Source organism: Pelmatolapia mariae, linkage group LG7 (assembly GCF_036321145.2).
Source record: "Pelmatolapia mariae isolate MD_Pm_ZW linkage group LG7, Pm_UMD_F_2, whole genome shotgun sequence".
NCBI classification, from domain to species: Eukaryota; Metazoa; Chordata; class Actinopteri; order Cichliformes; family Cichlidae; genus Pelmatolapia; species Pelmatolapia mariae.
Genome location: NC_086233.1, coordinates 27,100,064 through 27,127,559, shown reverse-complemented (window position 1 = coordinate 27,127,559; position 27,496 = coordinate 27,100,064). Strand labels below are relative to the sequence as shown.

General features: G+C 40.9%; 2 protein-coding genes across 3 annotated transcripts in view; both read right to left on the bottom strand.

Moving 5' to 3' along the window:
• The window catches only part of bcr (BCR activator of RhoGEF and GTPase), an 87,762-nt gene extending 84,335 nt beyond the window's left edge, over positions 1–3,427 (bottom strand). Inside the window, exon 1 of the mRNA XM_063478715.1 lies at positions 974–3,427. Within this exon, the coding sequence (XP_063334785.1) occupies positions 974–2,591 (1,618 nt within the window). The 5' untranslated portion in view covers positions 2,592–3,427. The remainder of the gene's footprint in view (positions 1–973) is intronic.
• A 942-nt stretch (positions 3,428–4,369) lies between these two features.
• On the bottom strand, positions 4,370–26,453 carry atp2a2b (ATPase sarcoplasmic/endoplasmic reticulum Ca2+ transporting 2b). Of its 2 annotated transcripts, XM_063478714.1 has the most exons (24): positions 25,785–26,453; positions 25,451–25,468; positions 25,251–25,333; positions 22,900–23,004; positions 21,454–21,592; positions 15,441–15,521; positions 14,488–14,573; positions 13,994–14,149; positions 13,726–13,867; positions 13,411–13,577; positions 11,347–11,435; positions 11,092–11,194; positions 10,841–10,972; positions 10,606–10,725; positions 10,260–10,478; positions 10,030–10,153; positions 9,660–9,871; positions 9,200–9,420; positions 8,880–9,082; positions 8,603–8,688; positions 8,366–8,499; positions 8,080–8,197; positions 7,812–7,932; positions 4,370–5,393 (listed from the first exon to the last, which is right to left on the bottom strand). In XM_063478714.1, exons 1-24 carry the CDS (start codon positions 25,900–25,902, stop codon positions 5,380–5,382), a joined length of 2,991 nt encoding a protein of 996 aa, XP_063334784.1. In that variant the 5' UTR covers positions 25,903–26,453; the 3' UTR covers positions 4,370–5,379. The 2 variants fall into 2 exon arrangements, with proteins under 2 accessions (XP_063334784.1, XP_063334783.1); XM_063478713.1 differs by lacking the exon at positions 4,370–5,393 and having other exon boundaries at positions 6,256–7,932; positions 25,785–26,452.
• Between the last annotated feature and the right edge of the window lie 1,043 nt (positions 26,454–27,496).

Here is a 27,496-nt window from a genome sequence, read left to right as displayed (position 1 = left end):
CTTCCATTGCAGAAAACCAGTGAGACAACACTCCAAAATGTGCGGAAGTGCAGCTAACCACACCTTGGAAAACAACAATCTATATCTGAAAAATATACATATATATCAAATATTTGAAATACCCAAGCAGTGTTTGGCTTTTCCTTCTTGTGACCTGGCCCAGCCTCTGAAATGGAAACTTTACTGCGCAATTACAGTAAACTGTGCCCTCCTAATGTGCTTTTCCTCAAAGCAACACACTTCACTCCTGCTGGGCTTCAGCATGACAGCTCAGTAAGCCAGTACCCATGATTTCAGCTCCAGGCTGCACATCTCTCTGCTAGCTGTTTCTATTACAGGTGCCATAGCTGGAAGGCTGCAGTTTAGCTGTTAGGTATACGGCAGATAATTGTAGATAATTGTTTGGAAAGATAAGACTGGATTTCTTTTGTTCTGCCGGTGAAGAGTTTCAGGCTGTGGTTCAGGGACAGTTTTCGAAATTCTGAAAGAAAGAAAGACAGGCAGGAAGACAGACAATTGCTCGAATTCCATACTAACAGCCGCAAGAGTCATCTGAGAAAGGCTAGACCTGCCGTTTCAACGCAGACTGACCACATTTACTGTTCACCCACCCGACACACATTCCAGGAATAAGCAGAGGTGGATCTTTCATCTTTCTCCCACGCAAGGCTGTCCAGAGGACACACAGTCCAGAGTGTTTCCGTGCACGCACAAAATTGTGCTAACAGTATCAGTAACGTTTGGCTGCTTTGTGGCTTGAAGAGGAAATACAAATTACATGAAGAAGGGTCTAAAAACGCAAAAGGAAAACATACCAACATAATTCCAGCATGACTAAATAATACTCATTCACTCAAGCTTTCATTCTTTCCCCCCCTCCCTCCTCACAGAAAAATGTCCTAAAATGTCCTTCGCCCTCCAGCCCACCTGACCTCTAACAAAACATATATTACAGACAGCAGCCACCACTCACCTATGTGATCTCCATGGAAACTGTTGTCATGGGATGTTCTACAGTGAGGCATGAGGTCATGATGGGCAGCAGGTGGCCAGATTTGACCAGTCTTGCGAACACTCACAATAGTAGCCTCAGACATGACCACATGGCCTCCCTGCTGCCGGTGGTGACGCTTCTGGGACTGCGGCGTCGGAGGGCTGCTGCTGTCGAAGGAGTGCTGAGAGTTCTGGGAGTTCTGGGAGGGTGAACGGCTCTTCTCTCTAAAGGGACGGCGGAAAGCAGTGGTAGGGCTGGGGGAGACGTGGCTGGACTGACCTGAGGAGAAGTCCTCCTCACTGGATGTCAGGTTCTCATTGGAGCTGCAGTCTGGTGTATAACCGCCACCTCCACCTACATCCTCAAAGCTACCTGGGGAATAGGAGCGACGAGGCCAGGTCAGAAGGTGATCATCACATCCACCATGTTCTCTCATTGTGACTCCACTGCTGCTACTTCCACCACCCCCTCGTCCATCTCCACTGCCACCTTCACCCATCATCACCCCACCAACATAGACGCTGGAGTAGGCTTGGAACTCAGAGGGCTGCCAAGGAGGGGGAGGTGGTTTTCCCCCATTGGCCCTTCCTGAATGCCGTTGATTGGGTTCCCCATCTTCATACTCTGCATCATAACCACAGGTGCTTTCAGTGGACCTTCCTCGATAGACCGGCCTGGCACGGAGCTCCCCTGCCACCGTAGCCAGATTACCTGGTAGGGAGTGAAGAGATCTCTTTCGCTCCATCTGCATGGCCTGGCTGCCTAGTGAGCTGATCTTGTCAGAGACGTCACGGTCATTGACCCTGACTAAACCCCTGTCATGGTGGAACTCCATGTTGGTATATAGCGGTGGTGGTGGCAGCGGCTGCTTCTCCTGGCCCTTAGCTACATCACCTGCTGAGTGCGAGTTCGCCCGTTTGATCCTCTCAAAGTTGGATCTAAGAGCTGCCACACCAAGTCCCATTCCAAGCTTGTCCTTAGGGTCAGTGGGAAGGTCCTTATCTGGGGGTGGAAGGGTGGGCCTGCGGGGTGACACAGTAACACCACCTCTCTGCTTTGATGGCGACAGGCCATCGAGGTTGTCGCAGGAAGTTGACTCTGCTTGCTGAGGTACATCAAAGGCTGACTCCAGGCCATCACCGTGGGAGGCTGACTTCCTGGCAGGTGGAGGTCTGGGTTTGGACCTGCCAGATCCATCTCCTAGAGGCTGAAAACGGCTCCTATCCCCACTACCACCACCACCATATCCTCCACCACCTCCTCCTATGCCAACTACACCAGTCTCCTGCATGTGTGGCTGCTGGGATTGGATTTCAGCACCCTGTGTGGCTGCAGGGTCCATCCCCTCATTCAAAGGTGTCTTTCTGAAGCCCCACCGCTGTTTGTCATAGCTCTTTCTCTCTTTGGCCAGGAGGGTCTGGAGGTAGATCATGCGGAAGCGCTCCTTGTTCACCTCCTGCTCCAGGCGTCTAATGGATGCTTTGCACTTTTCCAGCTCCTGCTCGATGCCCCCGACAGACCGCAGCTCCATCTTGGGGGGCTCTGACTCTGGGAACTGCGCCTTCCACGCCTCAATGAATCCCACCGGTTCCACCATATTATGTGGGGATTTTTAGGGGAGGGGGGGGTTTGTGACCGGCTCTGGTTCACAAACAGAGGGCGGGGGGGTGATGTCAAGTGTGCACTGTTTTACCCTCCTTTGTTTTTATTCCGATCACCACAGATTCCTTATCGACAACAATGGCCACTTCCAGTAGCAGTGACAATGGTTAAAGGTAACCCGTTCAAAGCACACAGTCTAATTGCACACACTTGTCTTAGGTTGCGCAGTCGCAACAATACATCCCATTCTGAACAAGAGAAACCGGCTGTTCAGTTACAGAAAAACTAGGGAATGTGCGAGATATAGAGATGAATAAAAATCTATAATAGAGTTCATAATTCTTGTGCATTATTCCAGAAAAGGCCACTTTTGAATCGTTTTTTCTCCCCTAAATCAGCGTCGAAACAATGACAGTATGTCTTCGCAGGGTGACACTGGTGGTCTGTTTCCCACGGAGAAAAGAAAGAAAGAAAGTGTTTTAATCCTGCTTGGTTTACTCACTCGCTGTCTGTGTTTACCATCCCAGGTTTGTGCGCGGTTCATTCACTCTTGCCCATTCATATGGCTGTAATCCCAGGTGCTGCTGCTGGTCCTGACCAAGCGCCTTTGTACCATCAGCGCTGAAGGAGAATGGATAAAAAGCGCAAAATGCAAGCCACGACAACATCTGTTTAATAGGGGAAGGGATCAAGCGGTGGATCCGGTATTAATTATATTGCTCGTTTCGTTATCCCATTTTTCCACAGCACCTATGTGGTATTTTTTTATCAGTTCCCTTCCAGATTTATCCCGTTTCTTCGGCCGTGAAAGTGCCGCTGTGCGCGCTCCCATCTCAGGCCAGCAGCACTGGAGGGCTGCGAGAATGGGAGGGACCAGAGCCACAGTGAGTCTGCTGGTTAAAGAGACAGAGCTGGGGTACACATATTTGGTTTTCATTGAGGTTTAATTTTCTTTTAAATAAAATGTATCCGTCCAAGCAAGTTCAAATACACTACTGTAGTTTGTCATAAATTAATGGCTCTTAGTAAAATCTGAACTCATATCCCATCTAATACATCAGGAAACAGGGTACCACTACTGCCAGTTTTCTCGCTGCTGTATACATTTTTATTAAGAGCAGTTAATATAGATTAAGAATTATTACAGCTTCTGGGTTCATTTGAATTTTACCTGTGTAGCAGGTGTTACTGATCGTGTAGGTGTACTGCTATCTATAACCTAACACTGCCACCCAGTGGAGTAACGTTATACATACGGCGAACGTGTAATGTAATTCCGTAGCTGACTTTTTGTTAACCACAAAGTTCAGGTCAGCTCAATTTAATTTATATATCCACAAATCACAACAGTGGTGGCTTCAGACCCTACAGTAATACAGAGACCCCCTATGAGCAAGCACTTACTCGGAAGTGGGAAGGAAAAACTCCCTTTTAACAGGAAGAAACTCCCGTAGTGCATACACACAGAGTGAAAAATATGAGCTCAGGAAGTAGAGCAGATCATCATCTAATTTGAAGGTTGGTGGTTGGATACCTGGTTCCTCCAGTCTGAATGCCAAATATGGTTGGGCAACATGCTAACCCAATGTTGCTTTCAAGTGCATCAATCAGAGTGTGAATGTTAGAACTCAAGCACAGAAAAAAGTGAACGGGTCCATGAAGCCTACTGTAGAAAGAGCTTTGAGCGCTCAGGTAGAGTAGAGAAAGAACCCGTCCATTTACCATAACTTCAGTACAATAATAAAAGGAAGAAGCAGACAATTCAAATGCTATGTATTTTTATTTACCTGAAATCACAACCTCAGTAATGCATGGTAACCATTACAAGTCTTCAATAATGATCGTCTTTTGTTTTGTTTTTTTGTTTTTTTTAAAATATGGTTACTATTGTTCTTCAACCAGGTTTCGCTGAAGAGTTTCTACCGCCCCTTCCCCCGAATTAGATCACAGTTTTACAGCAGTTCATAAAGATACATTATCAGAATTATACAGAGGCAATAAGAAAACAGAACACTGTTGTATTGCAGGATTACTAATGAATCAGTGTCAGTCTGTTGTACTCATCGCAAAAGACTTTTTCAAAGTAAATGGGTCAGTGATCAGCCTACAGTAGAGGAGTAAAATTCAAATGACTAAAGTTAAGTACAGTCAAGTTTAGCATCACTCATTTATCCACATTAATATTGTGCAAATTACCCAAACCATTACAATAAAAACAGTGATTTTTGCAATATATCTTAATGTTATCTGACTATAATACATTAGAATCTATAAATACAAACTGCAAAGCCTACATACAGCTGAAACGCATGCATGAATGTTTTTATTTTTTACACTGATGTAGACCTAAGACCATTCAACCCAGTGTTTTAAAGATTCTCTAAGTGACAAGCTACCATGGAAGTTGGAAATATGTTCATCATGCAAGAGGGATCGTTGAGGCCGTTAAGAAGTTCCCTGCACACAAAACATAACAGTGTCGATGATTTAGCATCTGCACGCGGAGGTACAAGTGTCTCGAGAAGTATGTGGTCACGTGTCGTGATGCATTGGGCAAAATGAGCTAGTATAAGCTCCCAAACCCTTTTGAAGTATACCTTTACATATTTGGTCTCATTACTGTAAAACGTGTCCTAATTATTTACTTTTTTCCTGTCTGCACAAGGGTACATACTGCTGGTCATCATGGTGTCTGAGGTGTGTGTGTGTGAAGCCAGAGTGAGTGGACACCCTGGGTTGTAGGATGGCTGCAACTTTAGAGGCCACTCTTATATACGAAGCATTTATGAGAGCCAACCTAAAAAAGGAAGAGGAAAAACAGTTAGCACAAAACACTCTTAAAAATTAAAAATGGTGACAAGTATTCCCATCATTTGTTAAACTGTACATTTTCTACCACAAGAGAAGATTTCGTGAACATAAGCAAGTGTGAGAGGGGTGAAAAGAACAGCACTCGGTGGCATTCACAGTAGTGGCATGTGGCCAAAGTCAAGTTTTGTTCTGTTTGTCTACATACTGGTAGTCCTTAAAGACTCCCTTGCATCCCTTCAGTGACTCGTATGCTTCCCAATTTAATAACAAAACAAGACATCCATTTACGGGAGTGATTCGTTTTGTTTTATAAGAGTCTTCTCTTGTTAATTTAGCATATCTGGAGTGTGTAAGACAAATGGATACTCACTCTAGTGACAGGGTGGCCAGTGGTAGGCATTGAGGGGGAGAAAGAAAAAAAGAAAAAAAAAAGAAAGAAGAGCACACAGCTGTTAAGTGGAACACACAAACTGGCACAAGCACGAACAAACCCAGGCTTCAAAACACATGCTAATGATGGGCTTTTCTCACGTCAGAATTTCCAAACACAGTGATGCTTAAGATGAGTGTAGACTGAATAGGCTCTGATCCAACAAGTACAGACTACTGTAAAGCATGGTATACCAAACATAAACTAAGTCCCCTAAATGATAGTCTAAGAGTCAAACACACAGGTTCTTATGCCATGAATAGCTCATGCCTGCAATGTTGTGCCAAGAAAACCAAAGCATTCATATGTGTGAAATGATCTGTATTCAAGTATTATATGCACATACAAAAAAATGGATATGAATAATATTGAATATCATGGGTCTATATTGCATTAAATAAAGACAGAAAACACTTGATTCAAAGGGTTCATGAGTGTATTTTTTCTTAAAGTAAAAAAAACAAAACAAAACAAAAAAAAAAACAAAAAAAAAAACATTTGGTTTTTTTATTTTATTTATTTGCAATCCAAAGTTCATTCATTGGAGCAGCTGCTGTATTAGTATTCTTCCTTAAAATTTTAATATTATGATCCTTTGAATCAAACGCCATGGAGATGGTAGTCACCTTACAACATCCCCACCCAGTTCTGTCTCAGAACACACACACACACACACACAAATAAAGTTAATGTCACAAATCAATACAAAATATATTCTTTAAAATGTTAGAGGGAAGAGAGATTTTGTTCGTTGTTTTCTGCACAAGCAAATAGGGGCACACCTCAGATGTTACGCTTTAGCAAGACTGTTGAGGAAAAGTATGTCAAGATGAGCGAAAGAAAAAGAAAATCTTATATTGAGGTAGCTGTGCTCTGCCCAGTGCAGAAAAACTTACTTATTTTCGATCATTATAGTTAAAAAACCAAAAAAAACATCTATGAAGTTAATTTTCGCTCTAACATGGGGGACCATACACAATTAAATTAGAATGAGAAACACATACAGTTCATGCTTGGTCACAGGACATGCGGCTTTTGTTTATCAAGGGTTTTTCTTTTGTCTTTTTTTGTTGTAAGCTAAGCATTCAAATGTTTCACTCTGAGTCCCAAACCTTCCCCCCGTCCTTGTCTGCCACATGGAGCTCGTCCTCTCTGAAAGAGTTCTGAGTTTATACTGAAGACACAATGGTAAACATTAGAAAATAAATCAAGGCGGTATGTCTAAGCCACGCTGGTCAAACAATTTACAAAGCCATAAAAAAAGTTGCATAAAATAGTGTTCAGTCTCTGTACAGATCAAATTATTTTTGATATCCTAATTTTCCTTTTCATCAAGATGGAAGCAAAAAAACAAAACAAAAAAGACCGAAATTTGCTGTTTTTACTGTAGTGACATAGGACATGTTATTCCCACCATCATTAAAATATGAACCATAAAGGCAATATTGACATGAACAAAAATAATAACTGGCAACAGTACATTTTCTTTCACACCAGCAACAAAAAAAGTCCACAGCTATGGGAGTGATGGTCTTCTAACACTCACATTTAAAGCCTCACCCATTCATTATTCCTATACCACCTCAAAACAGACGTCTTCTCAGTGTTAACATTTTATATTATTTGTTATGTGTCAAAGTTGGTCCTTTCTCTTACGCACGTGGTGGCACGCAGAGGCACACACACTAACTCTACAAATGCACACACATACACACGCACTAGCTACGCACATTACGGAAGGCAGAGAGAGAAGAGGAGAGGGAAAGAGGGAAGTGATGGCAGTGGGTGGGGAATGGAAAAGTCGAGGTTGTGCTCAAGTCAGTCAGGACCAAAACATGTCGGCCATGTTAGTGTCGCAGCTGTAGATCCAGAGGACCAAGGGGAGGGAAATGGCCACAAAGGGCCAGGAGATTCCCTCCATACATGCAGACAGGGAGCAGCCTTTGGAGTTGGCAGGCTTCTCCAGGTCTTTACCGGGCTCCAGGTAGTTCCTGGCAGCAAACTTGAGCAGTTCGTCCAGTAGAATGACAGGGAGCGAGATCTTGAGCACCATAAGCCACTGGGTCAGATTCAGGGGTGTGATCTGGAAAATGATCTGGAACAGAAGAAACAACAGAAACAGCAATGAGCAAAGTAACAGAATTAGGAAATTTGCCAACACAGCAATGTTTCTTTTCTTGTGCTCTGCATCCAGCTGACAGTAAAATAAACTCTTTGTGTCAAAATGAAAAATAATGCTCACTGGGAGAGGTTCCACATAGAGGATGAGGAAGTGAAGGGACATGGAGAGGCAGATGGCTCCCAGCAGCCACACGTTCTCCCATGGAGGCATCCGCAGCAGGGACTGGTTCTCTGACACGCTGTGAGGAACACAGACAAATGTTGATGTTTGTTAAAAAGTCACTCACTCACTTGAGAAGAAAAACTCCTGAATCTTTATTTCCCAACATAACACACACACACAAACACAGTTGGAGAGTGAACGTAAAAGAGGAGATGAAGATCAACAGCTGGGAAAGATGCCTAACCTGTTAAGGGCATTGCACATCTCAATCGTGACCAGTACAGACAGAGCCATGGTCATCGGGTAAGGAGACTCAAACACTTTGCAGTCTATGCCCTGGTAGTCTGGATTTTCTGGACCACACTGCAGAAAATGGCTCTAAGAGGCAGAAAGAAAAAAAAAGATCAGCAACATTCTCCAACAGAAGAATTTGGCATATTAAAGTGCAGCAAATTAGCATGATAGCGTTATTAAGCTCTACCAGCTGGTAAAAGGTGATCCTTGGTCCATCCTCAGCTGCAACAAACCACCAGGCAGCAGCACCAACAGTGGCAGCACCAACATAACCTGACACACACAAAAAAAAAATCATTCACACACAGACAATGGCACAGATGCTCATGAAACAGCAATTAAAACTTAAACATACAAACATATAGGAGTAGCAGCAGCCGTCTTGCAAATTACTTGCTGTATACAGTATAAAGCAGAGTATCACATACCGCATATGTACACACTCTTTGATTTTCACTACTTACATCCAATGGCTAGGTATCTGAAGAAAAGCCATCCAGAGATGAGCGGCTCACGAGCATTACGTGGAGGCTTATTCATGATGTCCAAGTCTGGTGGGTTGAAACCTAGAGCGGTGGCAGGCAAACCATCAGTCACCAGGTTGACCCAGAGCAGTTGGACGGGAATGAGAGCTTCAGGGAACCCCAGAGCTGCAGTCAGAAAGATGCTGCACAAAAAAAAAAGAAAAAAAAAGAAGAATGACAAATGATCAAGTGCCCGAAAACCATAATGTGTGTTTATTTCAGAAGAATGAAGTGTGTTTGTAAAAGCAAGTCATTCTCACCAGACAACTTCGCCCACATTTGAGGAGATGAGGTATCTGATAAACTGCTTCATGTTGTTATAAATGGCTCTTCCTTCCTCAACTGCAGCAACAATGGTGGCAAAGTTGTCATCAGCCAGCACCATCTCAGAGGCGGTCTTGGCCACAGCTGTGCCTGAGCCCATGGCAATGCCAATCTCAGCCTTCTTCAGAGCGGGGGCGTCATTTACACCATCACCAGTCTGAGGAGAGAATGAAAAGCAGGACAGGAAAATATTCAGAGTTTTATAGTCTGAAATAAATTACTCGTCTGAAATTTTATCCAAGCGCTCCTTTAATCTAAGCAAAAAAGGGAAAAACAGCAGAAAACTGTGACAAAGCCAAATGGTATATAAGACATTAAAAATCTAGAAAAGAAATGGCACGGTTGGTTTTAGATGCTTTCGTGCATGCATGACTGAAGAACACCATTTTTTCTTACCATAGCTGTGATCTCATCATAGGACTGCAGATACTCAACAATCTTGGATTTATGTGAAGGCTCAACCCGTGCAAAGCAGCGAGCCTTGACCACAGCCTCTCTCTGCTGCGCAGGTGACAGATCATCAAACTCTCGGCCAGTGAAAGCCATGCTGGAAACGTCATCATCTTCTCCAAAAATACCAATGCGCCTGCAAATAGCCACAGCCGTCCCTGGAATATACATGAGAACGCAGTAATTATTACTTCAGGCTTCTGGGAAAGAAACAAGCTGGTTAAGCTGTATTTGCCATGTTTTTTTATTATCTGTAGAGTAGCAGAGTGTTCTGATTTGTTTCGCTTTTAATTTTTCAGATACAACTGTCACATACCCTTGTTGTCTCCGGTAATCATAATTACTCGGATGCCAGCAAGACGACAGAGCCTAACAGAGGCTGCCACCTCTGCCCTGGGAGGATCCAGCATGCCCACGCAACCCACAAATGTCAGATCAGTCTGCAAGATAAGAAAATCACAGATTAAGGAACTTAAAAAAAAACAAAAAAAACAAAAACTGCTTTCAGATAATCAAGTGATCCGATCCATCTGCTTCAGCTCTCACCTCATACTCAATAAATCGAGAGGAGTCATCTAACATCAGCTCATGTTTTTTCAGTGGATTATCTCGTGTGGCCAGAGCCAGACAGCGCAGGGTGTCCCTGCCCGTTCCATACTCTCTGATCACAGACATTAGCTTTTCCTTGATTCCAGGGGTCATGGGTACCTTGTTACTGCCTACACGAACGTGCGTGCACCTGTCAATCACTCCCTCAGGAGCACCCTTTGAAAAGGAACAAATCAATTAATGAGAAAGGCAAAGACCAACCTCTAAGGAAGAAAATCATTTAACATGCAGCTGTGTCAAGGCTTCAAATCCTGTAATAATGCATAGTAGTCGCATTTCTTACCTTCACAAACATCTTGCCAACTGAGGAGCGTGCTTTGTTAGGAGTACAGTATACAGACATAGACTTCCTGTCTCTGGAAAATTCCAAGGTAAACTCTTTCTTCATCAGCTGCTTGATCACCTAAATATGCAACAAAACCCAACCACCAATAAGAATTTCTCCAATAAAGTGAAAAGCTGCACATTTTTGCATACTGACAGAAGGAAAAGCACACTTAAAGCATTCAATTACATACAGAATTGCAGGCGTTGGCTCGCTCAACCCTGGAGAGGCCTTTCACGTCTGTATCAAACACGTTCATCTTCTCGACCAGGCATGTGAGAGCTGTCTCTGTGGCCTCACCCACCTTCTCGTACACACCTTTGGCCTGGGAAGAAGAAAAAACAAAAAACAATGTTAATGTTTTATGTGGAAATTGCCACACAAAACATGTAAATGTGATTTCACTTTAGTATTCAAGGATCAAGAACCATTAATACTGCAAACCTCATTGAAGTCCAGCGAGGAATCATTACAGAGAGCACAGATAGAGGCCAGCTCCACCAACGCATCATACTGGGAACATTTGACTGTTTTTCCATCATGGAATCTAAAAAAAAAAAAAAAAATCAGAGGAACAGTTAGGAAACTCACATTTGTAGAAACTGAAGAATTATCAAAAATAGAAATTCAGCATTTATGTCTATCTTGCTATAAGATGCCCCAAATAAAAGTTAGGGGCATAAAAGACTGAATACTCACACTTGTCCATCTGGGGCATATGTGGAGCCGCTAACGGTGAATTCCTTTAATGAACAGTGATCACCCTCTGCCCGATCAATGATAAACATCTAGAGGAACAAAAGAAACATTTTTGAATTTATTATAATATTTGAAACTCACATAACATATTTATTCTCTGTATAAATAACTTTTGGCTGCTCCCTTTAGGGGGTCGCTTCCATCTCTCTGCTAGGGATAGAGATACAGTGAGATGGATAGATCATCAAGTAACTTTCAGGGTTTCTGCAGTTCTGAATGTAAGAGGTACAATAAAAAAAGAAAAATGGCAACAGACATGTCCTTTTTCACACTACATCCACAAACCACCTCTGACGTCTTCACCCTTTCCTCAACATCCTTTGTCCAGTACATCCACCAACCCATCTCAACCTTACTTCTGTAACTCTTTTCTCCAAAATGCTCAACCTAAGCTGTCTTTCTGATGTACTCATTTCATCGCTCCCAATGAAAAACTCAACATCTTCCACTATCACGTCCAGCTCAGCCTCCTGTCCAATGTGTGCAATGCTGTATTCATTACATTATAACTACAGCATCCAAGTCCAAAGATGGTAAAGGGGGAAAGCTGAGAGACTGATGCACACTGCATCCAGCAGATGGCATCAGACTACAATCGACATCAAAGAAACCTTCAGTTCACTCTAACACTGAACAGCGTGCAATGATGAAATGGTGAGCCAAAGCAGACACCACAAAGCGCTTTGATGGGAGGGTTCAATAAATGTCACCTTACAACAAAAGTTAGGACTCCACACAGGGATTCTTTTCCTAACACATAATTACAGCCTATAAATATTGCTTAAACATAAAATTAATATGGCAAAAATGTCAGAAAACAAGAGCAAGGATAACATGAGAGGAAACAAAGAGGTTTTCAGGCAGATAGTACTAGCTCTGTTACGAATGTCATTCAGAAGTGTGCATTAATTCAAACATACATGGATTATTCATTCCACATTTGCCCCAAACTGAGAGGAGCAGAACAAAGCTGCTCAGGGGATGAAAATAGAAATATCTGAATAAAATGATGAGCTGGCATTATGGCTGCACTATCCTCAGGCACTAGCAAGACTTCAAAAGGCAGTGACGTCAATGGCTGTCCTACACAAAACACAAGAACAAGAAAAAGGCACTGCACTGAAGAGAAGCCTTCGGTCACTCATGGCAGCAAATTTCAGTATTGCCCTAGTTGGACAGCAGCATCTTAGCTGCTGCAGAGGTAGCTTGCAGAAAATTAAAGGATGAGCAAGGGATAGAGACACAGGGGCAGCCGAAAGAGACACAAGGTCAGTTACGCAACTCTACTGGTTTTGCTGCAAGTGACTAACTACTGCATACTGATCAGCATGCTGCCTGAATGGGGGTGGGGGCTGAGAGCACTGAAAAAGATGGAAGGAAAAGGGGGGAAGAATACATATTCTGCTGTCCTACAACAGACTGTAAAAAGATACAGTATAAAATTATTCATGCACTAATAAGGGATGATAAAAAAAAAAGAAAAAAAGAAACCTGTAATTCTGAATCTCATTTCATCCCCAAATATGTACAACTCAATTCTTTCATTGTGTTATTGTTAGCCATTCAGCCTGAGTAGGCTTTATTGCTCAGTATATCACCATGTTTAAAGATGAATTGGGGAAATTTTACAGTTAAACAGTAACACAGTTTTTAGTTAATATTACCACGATTCAGTACTGGTTGCTGGGTTCATTCAGAGTCCAGAAAATATTAGGAAACTCCGCATTAAGTTATGTTCACTCAACATAATCACATAATGTTTAATTACAGTGGTATGCCATTATACAGATCCACAGTGAGGCACTTTTGGCACATAAACACCAATCTACAGATTCCAACCAGTTTTCCTCAGTGTGGACTTAGGAGTAATCCCAAAACCAAACTCAGATTCGCTGATGTGCCTAGGTGTTGGTGTGACAAAAATACATTAAAGCCACTAAAGATACACTACGATCCATCTTCCTTCTGTCATGCACTCAAAACGACTGCCCACTGTTTTCTTACCCTGCACACAGACATCTGATTGGTCGTCAGTGTGCCAGTCTTGTCGGAACAGATGACAGATGTACAGCCAAGGGTCTCTACAGAGGGCAAACTGCGGACAATAGCATTCTTCTTGGCCATACGCCGTGTTCCTAAAGCCAAGCAGGTAGTGATGACAGCCGGTAGCCCTGCAAAACAGTAACAGCGGAGCCACAGCAGAAAAGAGGATTATTAAGTGATGAAAATTCTTTAGTCGTCTGTTTCTCCATCGTGAAGTAGTGAAAAATGAAGCAAGCATATCAAGAACAGAACTACATTTGCAAATGTCCAGCTTACCCTCAGGAATTGCAGCTACTGCAAGAGCCACAGCAATCTTGAAGTAATAGACAGCACCTCGGATCCAGGAACCTCCATGAACCGGGTCGTTGAAATGTCCAATATTGATGATCCACACAGCAATACAGATCAGTGAAATAACCTTGAATTAAAAATTATTTTTTTATTTAAAGATCTTTTAATATCAAATGGAATAAACATTAGATTTTTATTTATTTTTAAAATAGGCCATCCCTAATAATGTGCAAAACAATGCAATTTAAATAACCTTGGAGAGTTGCTGCCCAAACTCATCAAGCTTCTGCTGCAGAGGTGTACGCTCCTGCTCCGTTGTAGCCATCTCATCTCGGATTTTGCCAATCTCCGTGTTGCCAGCTGTGGCAACCACCACACCGACAGCCTTACCAGCTGCAATGTTGGTACCCTGGTGGAGTAATGGGGGAAAAATAAAGAGGCAGTAGAAAACTAAAAATCTTAAGACAGTTTTTCCCCTTTGTCAATAACTACTTCTCTGAGACCAGTTAGAGACGCACAGAGGTGGTTTTATTACTTGGACAAATCAAATAACTTTTATAAACAAATTTCAAAAACAGATACTCAAAATGCAAATAGCAGCACACTGTTGCTTTTATAGGTGTACTCTGGGTGATAGAAAAGATGGAAAGGGGGAATCATGCTCCCCCTCAAAAAAAAAGAAAAAGAAAAAGTGTAAAAGTGTAAAATGACACCGAACCACCTAAGATGGTCTAGTGAGTGACTCACTGAAAACAGCATGTTCTTCTTGTCCTGGTTGACAGCACGCGGGTCAGGCACTGGGTCTGTGTGTTTGATCACAGACACAGACTCTCCTGCAGGTAGAGGAAAACAAAAGATAAGAGAATGGGAAGCAGACGCAGAGTTTCTACACAGCAGAGCATGTAGTGGTACTTGTGATGGTTTGTTGACATTTTGGGCAGATATGTGCAGAAAAGGCTTTGCAGCTGACTGAGCAGGCCCGACAATTATCAAATACTGCAATTCCACTGCCTTTCAAACCCCTCATCTGATGTGTGTATGTCTCTGTGTGTAATCAACTGTGCAAGACTGCACATTTTCTGATAGAGTAAGGCAGGGAGCATTTGACAGGCGGCATGGCCATGAATGGGGAAGGAAAGAGGGGAGAAAAATAGCTCAAACACTAAAATATCCCATGGAATTTGCTACCAATTAAGGCAGCAGAGCAAGACAAGCGATTTAAGGACTTGATTCACATAAACTCTTCTCCCCTACATTTTCCATCCTTCAATATTCTCCCCTTCTATTTTTCTTTCCAGCTACCTCATTGTCCAATTATCCACCCACAGAATCATCCATGTACCTTTTATTCACATCACTCATTTCTTTTTTGTCATTTTTGTCACAGCTGAGCAGCCATGACAACTGAGTGCAATGACAATGTGCAGAAAAAGGAGACAAAGTGCTTATTCCTGCTGTTACATGTCTGGGTTGATCAAAAGGTCAGAGGTAGCCGGGGGAAAAAATAAATAAATATTTAAAAAAAAAAAAAAAAAACAAAGCAGCAATGCGTGAACAAGAAAGAAACCATAAAATATAAAGCTATGGAAATGCATTAAAAGATGGTGGTATATGTACAATTACTCTTTGTGGGTATGACACAGAGCTCACAAATACAAAATAAATATTTAAAAAAGCAAATGGCTGAACTTTGAAATTACCTGTAAGAATCGACTGGTCTACCCTCAGTGTGGTTGACTTGATAGAAGTGAGCCTGATGTCTGCAGGCACTTTATCGCCGACTGTGGAGAGAAACAAGACAGGAGATAACTAAGTACCTCTTAACAACTTAAATGCATCTTTGAATGGGACTGACAACTAATGAATAGATACTTTGAACAATGCAACTTACAAAAGCAGATTTGTAATTATCCGATGCAACATTATGCTGAGGCATGCACATACCCCACATGTAAAAATACTCTACTAAACTTAGAGTATTTTATCATGAAAAGGAAAACCTGGGTTAAAAGCTATAAATAAATATTAATCACCACACACAAATGCTAAACACATGAACGGCCATGTTATCCCATCTCATGCTCCCTGGGAGTAATAAAATAATCAAACTCAAGCCTGAGAGTTAGAAGAGCGCCATGAATTCAAAAATTATTAATGTTCCACTCATCTCCTGCACAGGATGCAAGTAGATCACTGCTCATTCTTTCCACTAACACAGGGCTTTAGTGAGCCCCAGTAACACAATCACAAAATGTAAATACACACCAAATTTCAAACTAGTGTTTTCTCTATATAAAGACAGTAAGTACAATTAAAGCAACGGACTTTTATTAGCAACCACTACTTTGTATGATTTCCTCGTGCAGGTGGGTCTGATCTGCAGAGACTTACTGAACGTTTCAGGGATGAGGCTGGAAATACAAACATTTAAAAAGTCTCACTAGACTTATGCTTCATGTATCAAACTTTACCTTAAAAATAAAACAATGTTTTTTAAATTAAATGGTTTTTTGTTTTTTTAAAGCCACTTTGGATTCAAATGAACACTAACACTACTTTCGTCATGCACTAAAACATCACATGGCCTAAAAGTGTAAAGGTAAAAGCAATGACCCAGAAGCTCTTAAGAGACCCCTGGATAATGGAGAGTGATGACAGACTTGTAAACCAACCCTTAGGCCTGCGGTACCCTTCAGAGAAGAGGAAGAGAAAGAGGATGTAGGAGAGGAATGGGAAGAGGGATTAGATGAGTCCTGCAAACCACACATCCAAAAATGGGAAAACTATTTTGATCAGTTGAAAACATGCAGCTGGATTTGAAGAGGGGGGATAGTAAAAAAGTTCTTTTTTTAAGCAAGGAAAACCCGTTTTACGTCAGATAAGCTTCAGACATGTCTCGTGAATTTGTGACAGCTTTTGCCACCAACAGAATTAAGTGAGGAAATTCTACTTAAAACTAAACCAATATGAGCTGATCACCACACCATTTCACATCATGTGTACAGTGCACAACTCATATAAAAATGTTATTACTGTAGCATGTGTTAATGCTGGGTTCATGTTAAGTGTAATGCTCGTGGACTGCACCAGCTGTACTACCAAATTTGGTTCTGTAGTTGTCCAAACACTGTCAAAATCTTTATCATCGTCACCTGCCTCCAAACGAAATACCATTAACAGATATGAGACAGTGAAGAAGATGAACAAGTGCAGTATGGGGGAGGAAAAAAGGAATTAAGGAACTGTAGTCACTGGAAATATTAGAAGGCCCTGTGGGACTTTTAAAACTCACTAATTAGAAAACCTCCTACCTTAGAGTAATAATGAAGCATGTCGCTATTTTCAATCCACTGGTGTATACTAGGAATAAGGTCACAGCAAGCAGACTAACCCACTTTCACAGACAATACACAGAATACTCTGCCTACAACCACAGACTATAAATTCTATTCAACAGTAAGACCCTTACCTGAATACATTACCCCATGACAAACGATGTACAATATGTTCATCGTCATGACAGTCTTGCTTATCTGGAACTGTGATCGTATTACAATTCCAAAAGGAAAAGCATGCATTAGTTAGTATTAGATCGATAAGCATAAACTGCAGTTAACAGTGCCTCTGTGCAGTGGCCGTTTCCTTTTGTTAAGAGTAATTACTATAAATATTTTTCAATTATCTACAAAAAAAAAAAATTGCTGCAGTCACCCAGGACTGCAGCTGTATCAACTTAGAGGCATTTTATTTTTTCCAGAGTGGACAGCCCCTGGGATTGGGACCCCCTTCCTTTCCCTTGTGAACAAAAGGATTTTATCTGTATTATCTGCTCCCTTGAGTGCAGGACAAATGTCAGGCAGCAACTTAACCGATAAGGCCACATCAGTTTCTAAAGACAGAAGCTGTTTTCAGACACTATTCAGGGTCTGTGTTCCCACTTTCCAACCTTATCGTGGTGCAAAACCATGATTCAATGTGACTTTAAAATATAAGCTAATACATAATAACTTTAAAATATAGCCTGAATTTCAGGATGTATGAATCTGTCTGTAATCAAGACAACAAGCACCCACTCACAGGGGGTCCAGTGAAACTTTCGCAGCCTTAGGGGGCTGTATATTTTCTCTCCCAGTGACTCAGACTCTCTGATGTGCTAGCACGTAGGCTTCCAGTCTCCTGGGACCTTTCATGAGTTCATCCACCTCCCCAATGACTTCTCTACTTCTTTTAAGAATTTGGGGGGAAAAAATTTTTCAAGACAACCCCTGAGGACACACAAACACAGGACATTGTCCATTCATGTAATGTTTAGTAAGTTACAACAATGGATCAATACTTTTGTCAACTTTTCTGTTCTCCTTAATTTATTCCTCTTCCTCTCTCGTGGCCAAAAATCAACAAAGAAATACCTAGGGGTGATGACAATAAACAGGCCATCCTGCACTCCTGAAAATGAGAGGAAATTTGGCCATCTGGAGCAGAAATTATTCATCAAATTGAATCTGTATCTTTTCTACATGTTACATCCCGTCTTGTCTCTTCCTCTGGGCTAAAACACATTAATGGTGACCACTGCCCAAAGGCTGTGGTTAAAACTGTAAGTCAATGAGAACAGAGCTGATGGGTTTTATATGTCAAGAAAGGAAAAACAAAAAAAAAAACAACCAAAGAATTGACTGTTACGTCAGTCGAGTGCAGAAAGCAAATAAAACCAGTACATTAACGCAGGAAACTAAGTACACAGTTAAGAGAACAAAGCCTATAAAATAAGTCAGCTGCTGCTACACTGACACCAATGTGTTTTCATTTCAAAAAGATTTTAACAGGAAAGTTGATCTCTAACAAGATGAGCATTTTAGCAGTTAATCTCCATCTACACCAACAGCCATCCCGTTTTTTGGCATGCCCTGCTTCAGATGTTAAAAAATAGTTCAAGCCCTGCATTCCACATTTTTAATCAATCATTAACCAAAAAAATGAAAAAGAAAGATGCAAGTTGAATTTTGTGTAAATAACAGGTCAGTAATTGCATCAGCAAACTCTTGTTTACATTCCTCAGTGAGGTCTGCCCCACAGTTTGAGTACACTGGTACAAACTAACACACCTGAAAATATTTATGATAGATAACGGTGAAACGCGCAGGCTAACTGTTTGTTCAATATGTGTTTATCACATCAATTTTAATAGGACAATTTCCAGAGCGATTTTAAGGAGTTTTACATCAGCCTTTATGGCCTGATACATTTTTTTATTTTATTTTATTTTTTTAAGTAGGAGAAAGACTCTACTCACACTGGAAAACGCAACAATGACTGCTGGGTAAACCAATTTTTTTCCTTCCCCATTTGCTGAACTTCTGCTCAGAGTTGATTTCAAACTACAACCATGTTTAGTCAGTCACTGTTGTGGCTGCATTTTTAATATAATGGATGGCCAGTGTGTTTAACCTGAACTTTGCATATCAGAGCTCCACAAAACATCAACTCATCCTACCAATTTGTGTTTACTGCTTTCAGTTTTGCATGTGAACATATCGGAGACATTTTAATGTTTGCTTTAACAGTAGTTTTAGAAAAGCAAGAGCATCCAGTAACAGCTTGCTCTCCTCAGTAGCAGCAGCTATACCCAGACAATGCCAGATCCTGACCCTCCTCTTGCTCACAAAAATTACTCAGACTGAATTTTTGTTTAATATCAGCTGTAAGACTATTTAATTTAATAATGAATAACTAACTAGTGTTTCTGTTGAGACAATTTTGAGATATAATCCATAAGAGCAGTTTCTAATGAGTGAAAAGAGAGCAAGAGTGAGAAAAAAAATGTCTATACAAATGAAGGACTGCAAGGCACATAACCAGAGCAAGTCACACACTCAGCACACACTTCAGCTAAGCACTTCACAACTGCTCTGACAAAGCATCTGAGATTGTGAAAGAAAGATAAACCACATGCACCCCAGTCCAGCAGGGTACTTTGCAACTGACATTATACCCATCACTATCCTGCTTTATAACACATACAACTTACTGGTTTGACAAGCTGGTTTCACCAACACTGATAACAAAAACATATATGCACACAATTCGTTAATCATGTTATTGTCAGTACTCAAGGAACCATTTATCTAATTAATGGCCACGCAAACATCCTGTTATCACAGACCCCAAATCCCATTGATCTAACTGCATTGATAAAGCTTGCAAAGTCGGCTGTTTGAATTAGTGACTGTCCCACTAAAATGTCAGATTTGCTGAATGACCTGTGGCACACTGAACATGGCATAATTGTTGAATATATGGTGATATATGTTAAAGTACTTCATACTTATCTTTAGTGGATCTATTCATGTCATGTCAGACAGGCAGAAGCAATTACATTTTGGTTTATCTTCACTCTAAGGCATTTTGTCATGATATGATGGATGCATTTGTAACTTAGGTAGACTGAAGCACAACAGGGGCCAAGCACTCTGTGTAATCAACAAGCAGTAACTGGAAAGTGGCCATACAATTCCATCTCTTGTTTTTAAATTACCTCCAATCCGTGATTCATTATCATTTGTTGGAAGCCATTAGGTTTCAGTTTTGTGATTTATTTCGGAAAACTAATAATCTCTTAACTGTGGAGCTTGGTTTTGTCACTGCTGCCATCTTGTGTATTCAAAATTGATAGGCATTTACAAGAAACAGCTGTCCAACAATAACAAATGAATGCACCTCCACAACGTCCACAGTTAAAGAAATATTGTTGACCAAATGGCAAATTAAAAAAAAAAAGAAAAAAAAAAGTGAATATAACCCATCAGGTTATACTGGGATTGTTTTTCAAGTACAAATCTGTCAGAGCACAGCACAGCATTTACTTTAAAGGCAGTGGATCCTCATTCATTCTACAACCGTTCTGTAAGCTTGTGATAAACATTACAGACACACTCCACTAAGCTTTCCTCTGGAATAAAGGGAAAAAAATATACAACCCAAGACAGAGTACAAGAACAAAGATAAAAGATAAAAAGAGACCAAATGAAGTCTTGGTAAGAAAACACACAACACAGAGTAATGAGGAGCAGTGACGCAAAACGCATAAACATATGTGGCTCTATCCAAGCTGAGGTCAGCCAACTAACGCTCAGTAACAGATTGAACCTCTGCTCTTGTATTGCATAATTTACTTGGTACTACAATTATTCTGAAATAGTCTAGGGAGATAAACAGGATGAGAGATCAGCTGTGTGTCTACATGTTGAAAACTGTAAAAAGTACATCATAACTGGTTATGTTTACAGAGCTGTACATATCTTATGTTTAACAATAGCACATGACTGCTGGACTACAGCCATGCTTTTAAACACCTTTAAGTTTTCAGATAAGAATTACCAATACTGCATGCAATCAGTTTAAAAAAAGGAAACTAAAACCAGATACTGATGTAGACCAATCAATAGGAAATTACATTCTATCCTGTTAGAAAAGCATGGTGAAAAAAACATGAATAAATCTAACAATCGTTATGTTGCTTTGCACTTCCTGTTGCGATTTCAATGACCTGAACCAAAGTGACAAAAAGATGAAACATTTCTCACAATATATCCTGAACAGTGTGTTTAATTTTGTTGTTTGGCTACCTTGCTTCTTTCATGACAACCTGGCAGCATCTAACAACATCTGGAATATTATTTTATATTAGTGTACACCTGATATTTTTAGTCTTACCTGCCACCTCCACAATGTCCCCAGGCACAATGTCCCTTGCCTTGATTCTCTGGACACTCTTCCTATCCTGGCGGTACACCTTCCCCATCTCTGGCTCATACTCCTTAAGGGCTTCGATGGCATTTTCTGCATTTCGTTCCTTAAAAGTAGAAAAAGGAATTAGACTTAAAAACAAGCCAGCACCACACATGCAGCTGGATGTAAAGGGAGGTGAAACTAAAACGACTCTCGGATAGTCAGTGTACAGCTATTCACAATGTACATAATGGAGAGTGGAGAGTTATCTTTATGTAAGCAAACCGACAAAGTGAACTAGGAGAGGAAGTGAAGCAGAGTAAACACTGTGGTGTTGCAAAAGGCTGAAATAGTAGGAATGCTACATTTTCAGAAGTGAAACACTTTAGTTACCCTCAAAGGACCCCCAATTTATGTAAAACTGTCCTTATATTAAATACTACAGCTGCATTTTTACATCAGTTTTCCCAAATATTCCTTTCAGTCTCGCTATTTTCCTTCCTTACCATTCTTCACTTTACTTTTCTTTGTCTGGCTGATTGCTTACAGACTGCATAGTTTGAGTGGCAACTCTTAACATAGCTGTAAGTAGGCTGCACATGAATAGACATAACAAGACCAGGCACACAAGTTATGGCCTTTGTAAGGGAGCACAGAAAAATACAAAGCTCTTAAAATGGCTGCCAGTAAAGGTGAGGCCAGTTAAGGGAAGCTAAGCAACATACACAAAACTACAGGCGCCAAACTTCAGAACAGGTAGGACCGAGATCACCACCAACATGATAAGCAGCAAACAGATCATCCTTCCATTCTACATCATTCATAGTGGCTTTGTAGGAATAAGCAAAGGCAAACAGGCACTTAACAGCTCACCATTTACACAAGCCTCAGCAGGACTGTTCAACGAACATTTACTTTTCCAGGCAATCCAGCGGAGATACACCCCCCTACCAGGTGTCTTTGACGAAATATAGTGTGGTGTGGTTTATAATCACATAAATAAATCAAAATAGTAAATTGGAATTTTATCCCCAGGTGGCTTTAACAAGCAAATGTGCAGTTTGGATTACATCAGCACCGAGTGAGAGAAGAAAACCTATTTAACAAAACGCCTGATCTTTCAATCCTGACCCCAGGGAAGAAGTTAATTTGTCTACAGATATTAAGCACAGTTGATCATGAAGGGCTACCCCTAGTTGTTCCTCAGACATTGATAAACCTTTGATAACATTATCTATTAAATAAACAAGAAGCCAATAAAACATGTCTGGCAAGTTATGTTTTCTTCATTTCTGAAATGTTGTTTGGATCTTACAAAAACAAAACAAAAAACACAGGCAATATCAGGAAAAAAAATCCAAACTAGTCTTGATGTAGTCTAACAACTGATACTAGGAATACAAGGGTTGATGGAGAGGGAATTTCGTTTACCTGCCAAACTCCTACAATGGCATTTGCGATGAGAATAAGAAGGATAACAAAAGGTTCCACAAAGGCTGTAACGGTTTCTTCTCCCTCTTCAAACCAGGCCAGGACCTGCAGACAAAACAGAAATTAAGGGAATCAAACACAATTCAAGCAATTTATATTTAAGTGTGAGCTATAAGTAACACTAAAGTCCCTGGCCTGGGATGATATGGCATCTTTTTACCCAAGAACACCCAGTAATGAATATTCTAGCATATGTCAGAAAAAGTATTTACACAGAATTATATTTTAGATTATTCACTGAAGTTGTATCATTTGAGTTTACTTTGTTTCACAGAGTTGCAAGAATGTTGACTTGAGTAGAACAAGCTTGCAGGCTTGATGGTGAAGATGCAGTGTCTAAATTCACAAAACCTGCCCCTTTAGCAACCAAATCAAAATACAAAGGACTTTTGAAATCACAACATAAAACAGAAAATATCAGAGCTGAACACCACATTGCGTCATTCACATGAATGGAGAAAAGGGAGGTGAAAAGGTCACAGCTATTTTCAGCTGATTGTCTATTTAATGGCCCAAGACAAATAGCTCCACAAGCGCAGTGACTCCAGCTTTGTTTCACATGAAATGCTACAACTCTTTTATAGAACAAATATTATAAAAGAACTCAATAAATCAATTAAATGTGAGAAACCAGCAAACATCACCTCACAGCCAAACAAAATTAAACAAGTCAAACTGTGGCTTAAACTGAATATTTATTTATGATCAGTTACTAACAATTTGGAATTGAGACCTTTCAATCAACTTTCTGGACAATAGTAATTGTCAGGTTCATGTTGTTATTTCCTTACACTGTTTGCCATGAACTTTGCCTGTTGGTGGAGTTGTGCTAGAATCTCACTTTGCCTTAAGAGTGGTTGGAAAAATTATTTTAATCATCAATAATCATTTAAAATTTTATGATTATGCCAAGCCAGCTTCTGACAGCATTGCGAATGGGGCCCAAGTGTGTGAGAGGGTATTAATCACTTTCCCTTCTTTTAAAAACTGTGCCAGGAGAGAAGTGTGTCAACTGCCTCGCTCCTACCTCAACCTATTTCAACACTGCCAATCAAACATCAAATTTAGACTTTATACTAAAGAAATTTACACTCCACCCATCAGTTCCTGAATGTTTTAATGTAACATCTAACAAATGTCTGCATATAACTTCATATACACACTGAAGTAAATGTGTCTGCGTGTGGTGTGATTGAGAGCAGGCCGAGTACTACAGCTGATGATTTATAAGCTCTGAAAAGCATAGCTGGCTGTTGTCACCATGCCTTGGTGTCTCAGGATAGTCTGAGCCAACGGGAGAGTGGCCAATCCTAGAGTAGAAGCAGAGCCACAGGATACTGAACCTACCACTGTGTCAAGCATACTCTACGCTGGGGATCGCCACTTATCGGTGGCAAGAATATAAAGCATTCAGAAGTTATGTTTGTTCATACCGGACAAGTAATGACTCCAAATATTAGTCCTCACTATACCGTAGCAGTATGTTAACACCAGTGAAATCAATCACCACTGAAGTATACCGACTTCTCATGTGTCTGTCGCCTTCTCTCTTTATAACAGCCAAGTGTTTGCTGCTCTTGTCAACAACACGCCACGCATTCAGACTTGTTACAGTGGCAGATTCACCCATTCTCAAACTGCCTCAACGTCAGTGCTCCTTTTGAATCACAGACTTCTGGAGCATTGATGTGTTAACAAAATCTCTATAAAAACAACATGCTTGAAGAAGCCACGATAATTTATGATTAGCTTCAAGAGCAATGCCGTGTTTGCACAGAATCGGAAAAAAAAAAAAAAAATCAATCTGGGTTTTGTCACCAGACAAATTCTGGGTGAAATTCTTTCCTATTTTGAACAGTTTTCTTCCTAAGCTATAATCTGCACAGAATCAATTGCAAAATGATAACTATATACGATGTGTAGGCTGACAAAGCTGAACTGTGGAGAGAAAAGGGGAAAAAAAAGCTTTCTAAACTCATCACTGAGAGGTTGAAAGAAGGATGGTGGTAGAAATGAACATAAATGATGTTCAACTGGCTGAAAGCCAAGTTTTAGTATTACATTTTGTACTCAACGCTAAGTAATCAGTCTTGAGGCGAGCGAGCGCTTCTATTCAAGTATTCCATATGAATGACTCTCTCACTATTCTATCATTAAAATACTGCCAGTAAATGACTTGTACAAGTGTCACATCCTCTTCACTGACTATTACCAGTATGAATAGCCAATATTGTCTGAAAGACCACTGCACACATCACCCGCACTGCTAACATAACATGTGTAATACTTACAAACGATATGCAGGCAGCAAGTAAAAGGATCCTCACAAGCAAATCTTCGAACTGTTCAATCACTAGTGCCCAAAGTGATTTACCTGGGGGGGTTAACATCAAAGAAAACTTAAGTGTGATACATTTTAAACATATGCATGTCATTTTGCCCCCCCCCCCCTCTCCCCCCCTCTCCCCAGCATACAGAATGGTTCACTCACCCTCCTCCGCTGGTAGTTCTGTAGATCATCCCATTCATACCGAAGGCAAAAAAGGTGGACAAGCAATTAAAGTTAAGCAGTTGATACACAATAGCATATTTCAGCACAAGTACATCAACAGCCACTGATACTGTAGTAGGATGATAAAGACAAGTTGCTCATAAAATTGGTCACAGAAGAGATGGTTTCCAGTATTTCAACATGCACATGGTGACGTAAGCAAGCTTCCTTTTTGCTCTTTCGCCTGTTACATATCTAGAGCCACGGGCCATTACGCGGCGCCGGGAGAATAGCTTCTTGTTTTTGAACAAACCTATGTAAACCAGCTCCTTACCGTTTGGCCCATATCGTTCCCGTTGTTTCTTCACTTCTTCTAAACTCAGACCTGTGCTTTCGTTCACATTAAAAAAGCTGTAAACTTCTTCCACCGTCTTTGTGTGTGCGTTGTCCATGGTGAATGGCCACTTGAGGACACCGCTTAGTTGGCTGGTTCCAACCTCAACCTATCAAGGTGGGTTTTCTAACTCCCCCTCCTTCGGTGTCACCGTAATTGAAATTTAAAAATAGATATATATTTAAGCGGAAACCCACAGCGATGAGTGTTACGAGCTAAGTAGTTCCAACACAGGATAGCGCGGCGCACAGGTGTACGGCGAGAGTGGACAAATTAGCGGCTCCCGGGCTAGCGAGCGGCTAACTGGCTAAAGCTAGCTAACTATTGCCTCTGGTCCTTCGGCTCTGCTTGAATTCGCCGGCTTTGCTTCGCTAGCTGCCTCGTGAGACCTTGGAGAAAAAAAACATATCAACGCTGCTGTCTCAGCTGGATGTTGTTAATGTTGTCCCTTTCATTTAAAACAGCGAATCCCGGAAAAATTGCGTCCGAATGGATGATTTAAACATGTGGGTAAGTTGCAGTTTGGCTCCCGTCGCCCGCTTTGCCTGTGTGTTGCGGAATCAGCAGCGTCCTCATCAGCACCAATCGCGTTTCTTCTCGAATGCGGTGTTCAGTGTCCGCATGTGGAATCACCTCATTGGTTGGAGATACCGGAAGTCCTTCTCGCTCTCTTACGCACACACTCATTGCTTTTCGTAATTGCATGGTGGGAACAGTACACTGGAGCATGTGTTTAGTCAGTTTGTACATGTGACAGTGAGTCGGAATGATTTTCAATCGTATCTTAAAAAATATTTATGTAATTAATTTTTACTGTAAGGGCATGATTTGTTATTAATGTTCAACTATCGTAATTTGCATGTTTTTTTGAGGCAAATTGAACTTTCATAATAGAACATTCCAGAAAAAGTAACAGTCCGATAACAGATCTTCACCATTATTTGTAAATAATTAGCTAATGCAAATCAATTTTTTAGTATTTCCGCTCTCCTCTTTTCAAAATAATAACACATAAAGTTTTAAAAATTGCCTAAAATTTTGTGCTATAGGATATTGGTTATAATACATATACACAGTGCTGTGGGAAGTGAGCCCCCCCCCCCACACACACACACACCTTTTTGAGTTTCATTAATCACACCCAGATCTGATTACTGCCAGACCCTTATGAATTAATAAAATTATTAGCCAAAGACAAATAGAGTAAATACAAAAATTATTTTTTTTAAATGGTTATTTCATTTATTGAGTCATTCTGTCATTCAAAGTCAGTCTGAAAAGGGTTACAAAGTTAATTTGAAGGTTGTGGGACTCCAGGAAACCACCATTACACCCATTATCCACAGATGGAGAGACCTTGGAGCAGTGGTGAGTCTTCCCAGGAGTGGCCGGCTTACCTATTCCAAGAGTGCATCAATGAATCATCCAGGAGGTCACACAAGAACCCAAAACAACATCTAAAGAACTGCAGGCCTCACTTCCCTCAGTTAAATGGTAAATGGTAAATGGCCTGTATTTATATAGCGCTTTACTAGTCCCTAAGGACCCCAAAGCGCTTTACATATCCAGTCATCCACCCATTCACACACACATTCACACACTGATAAGATTCGAGTTCATGATTCAACAATAAGAAAAAGATGGAAAAATGG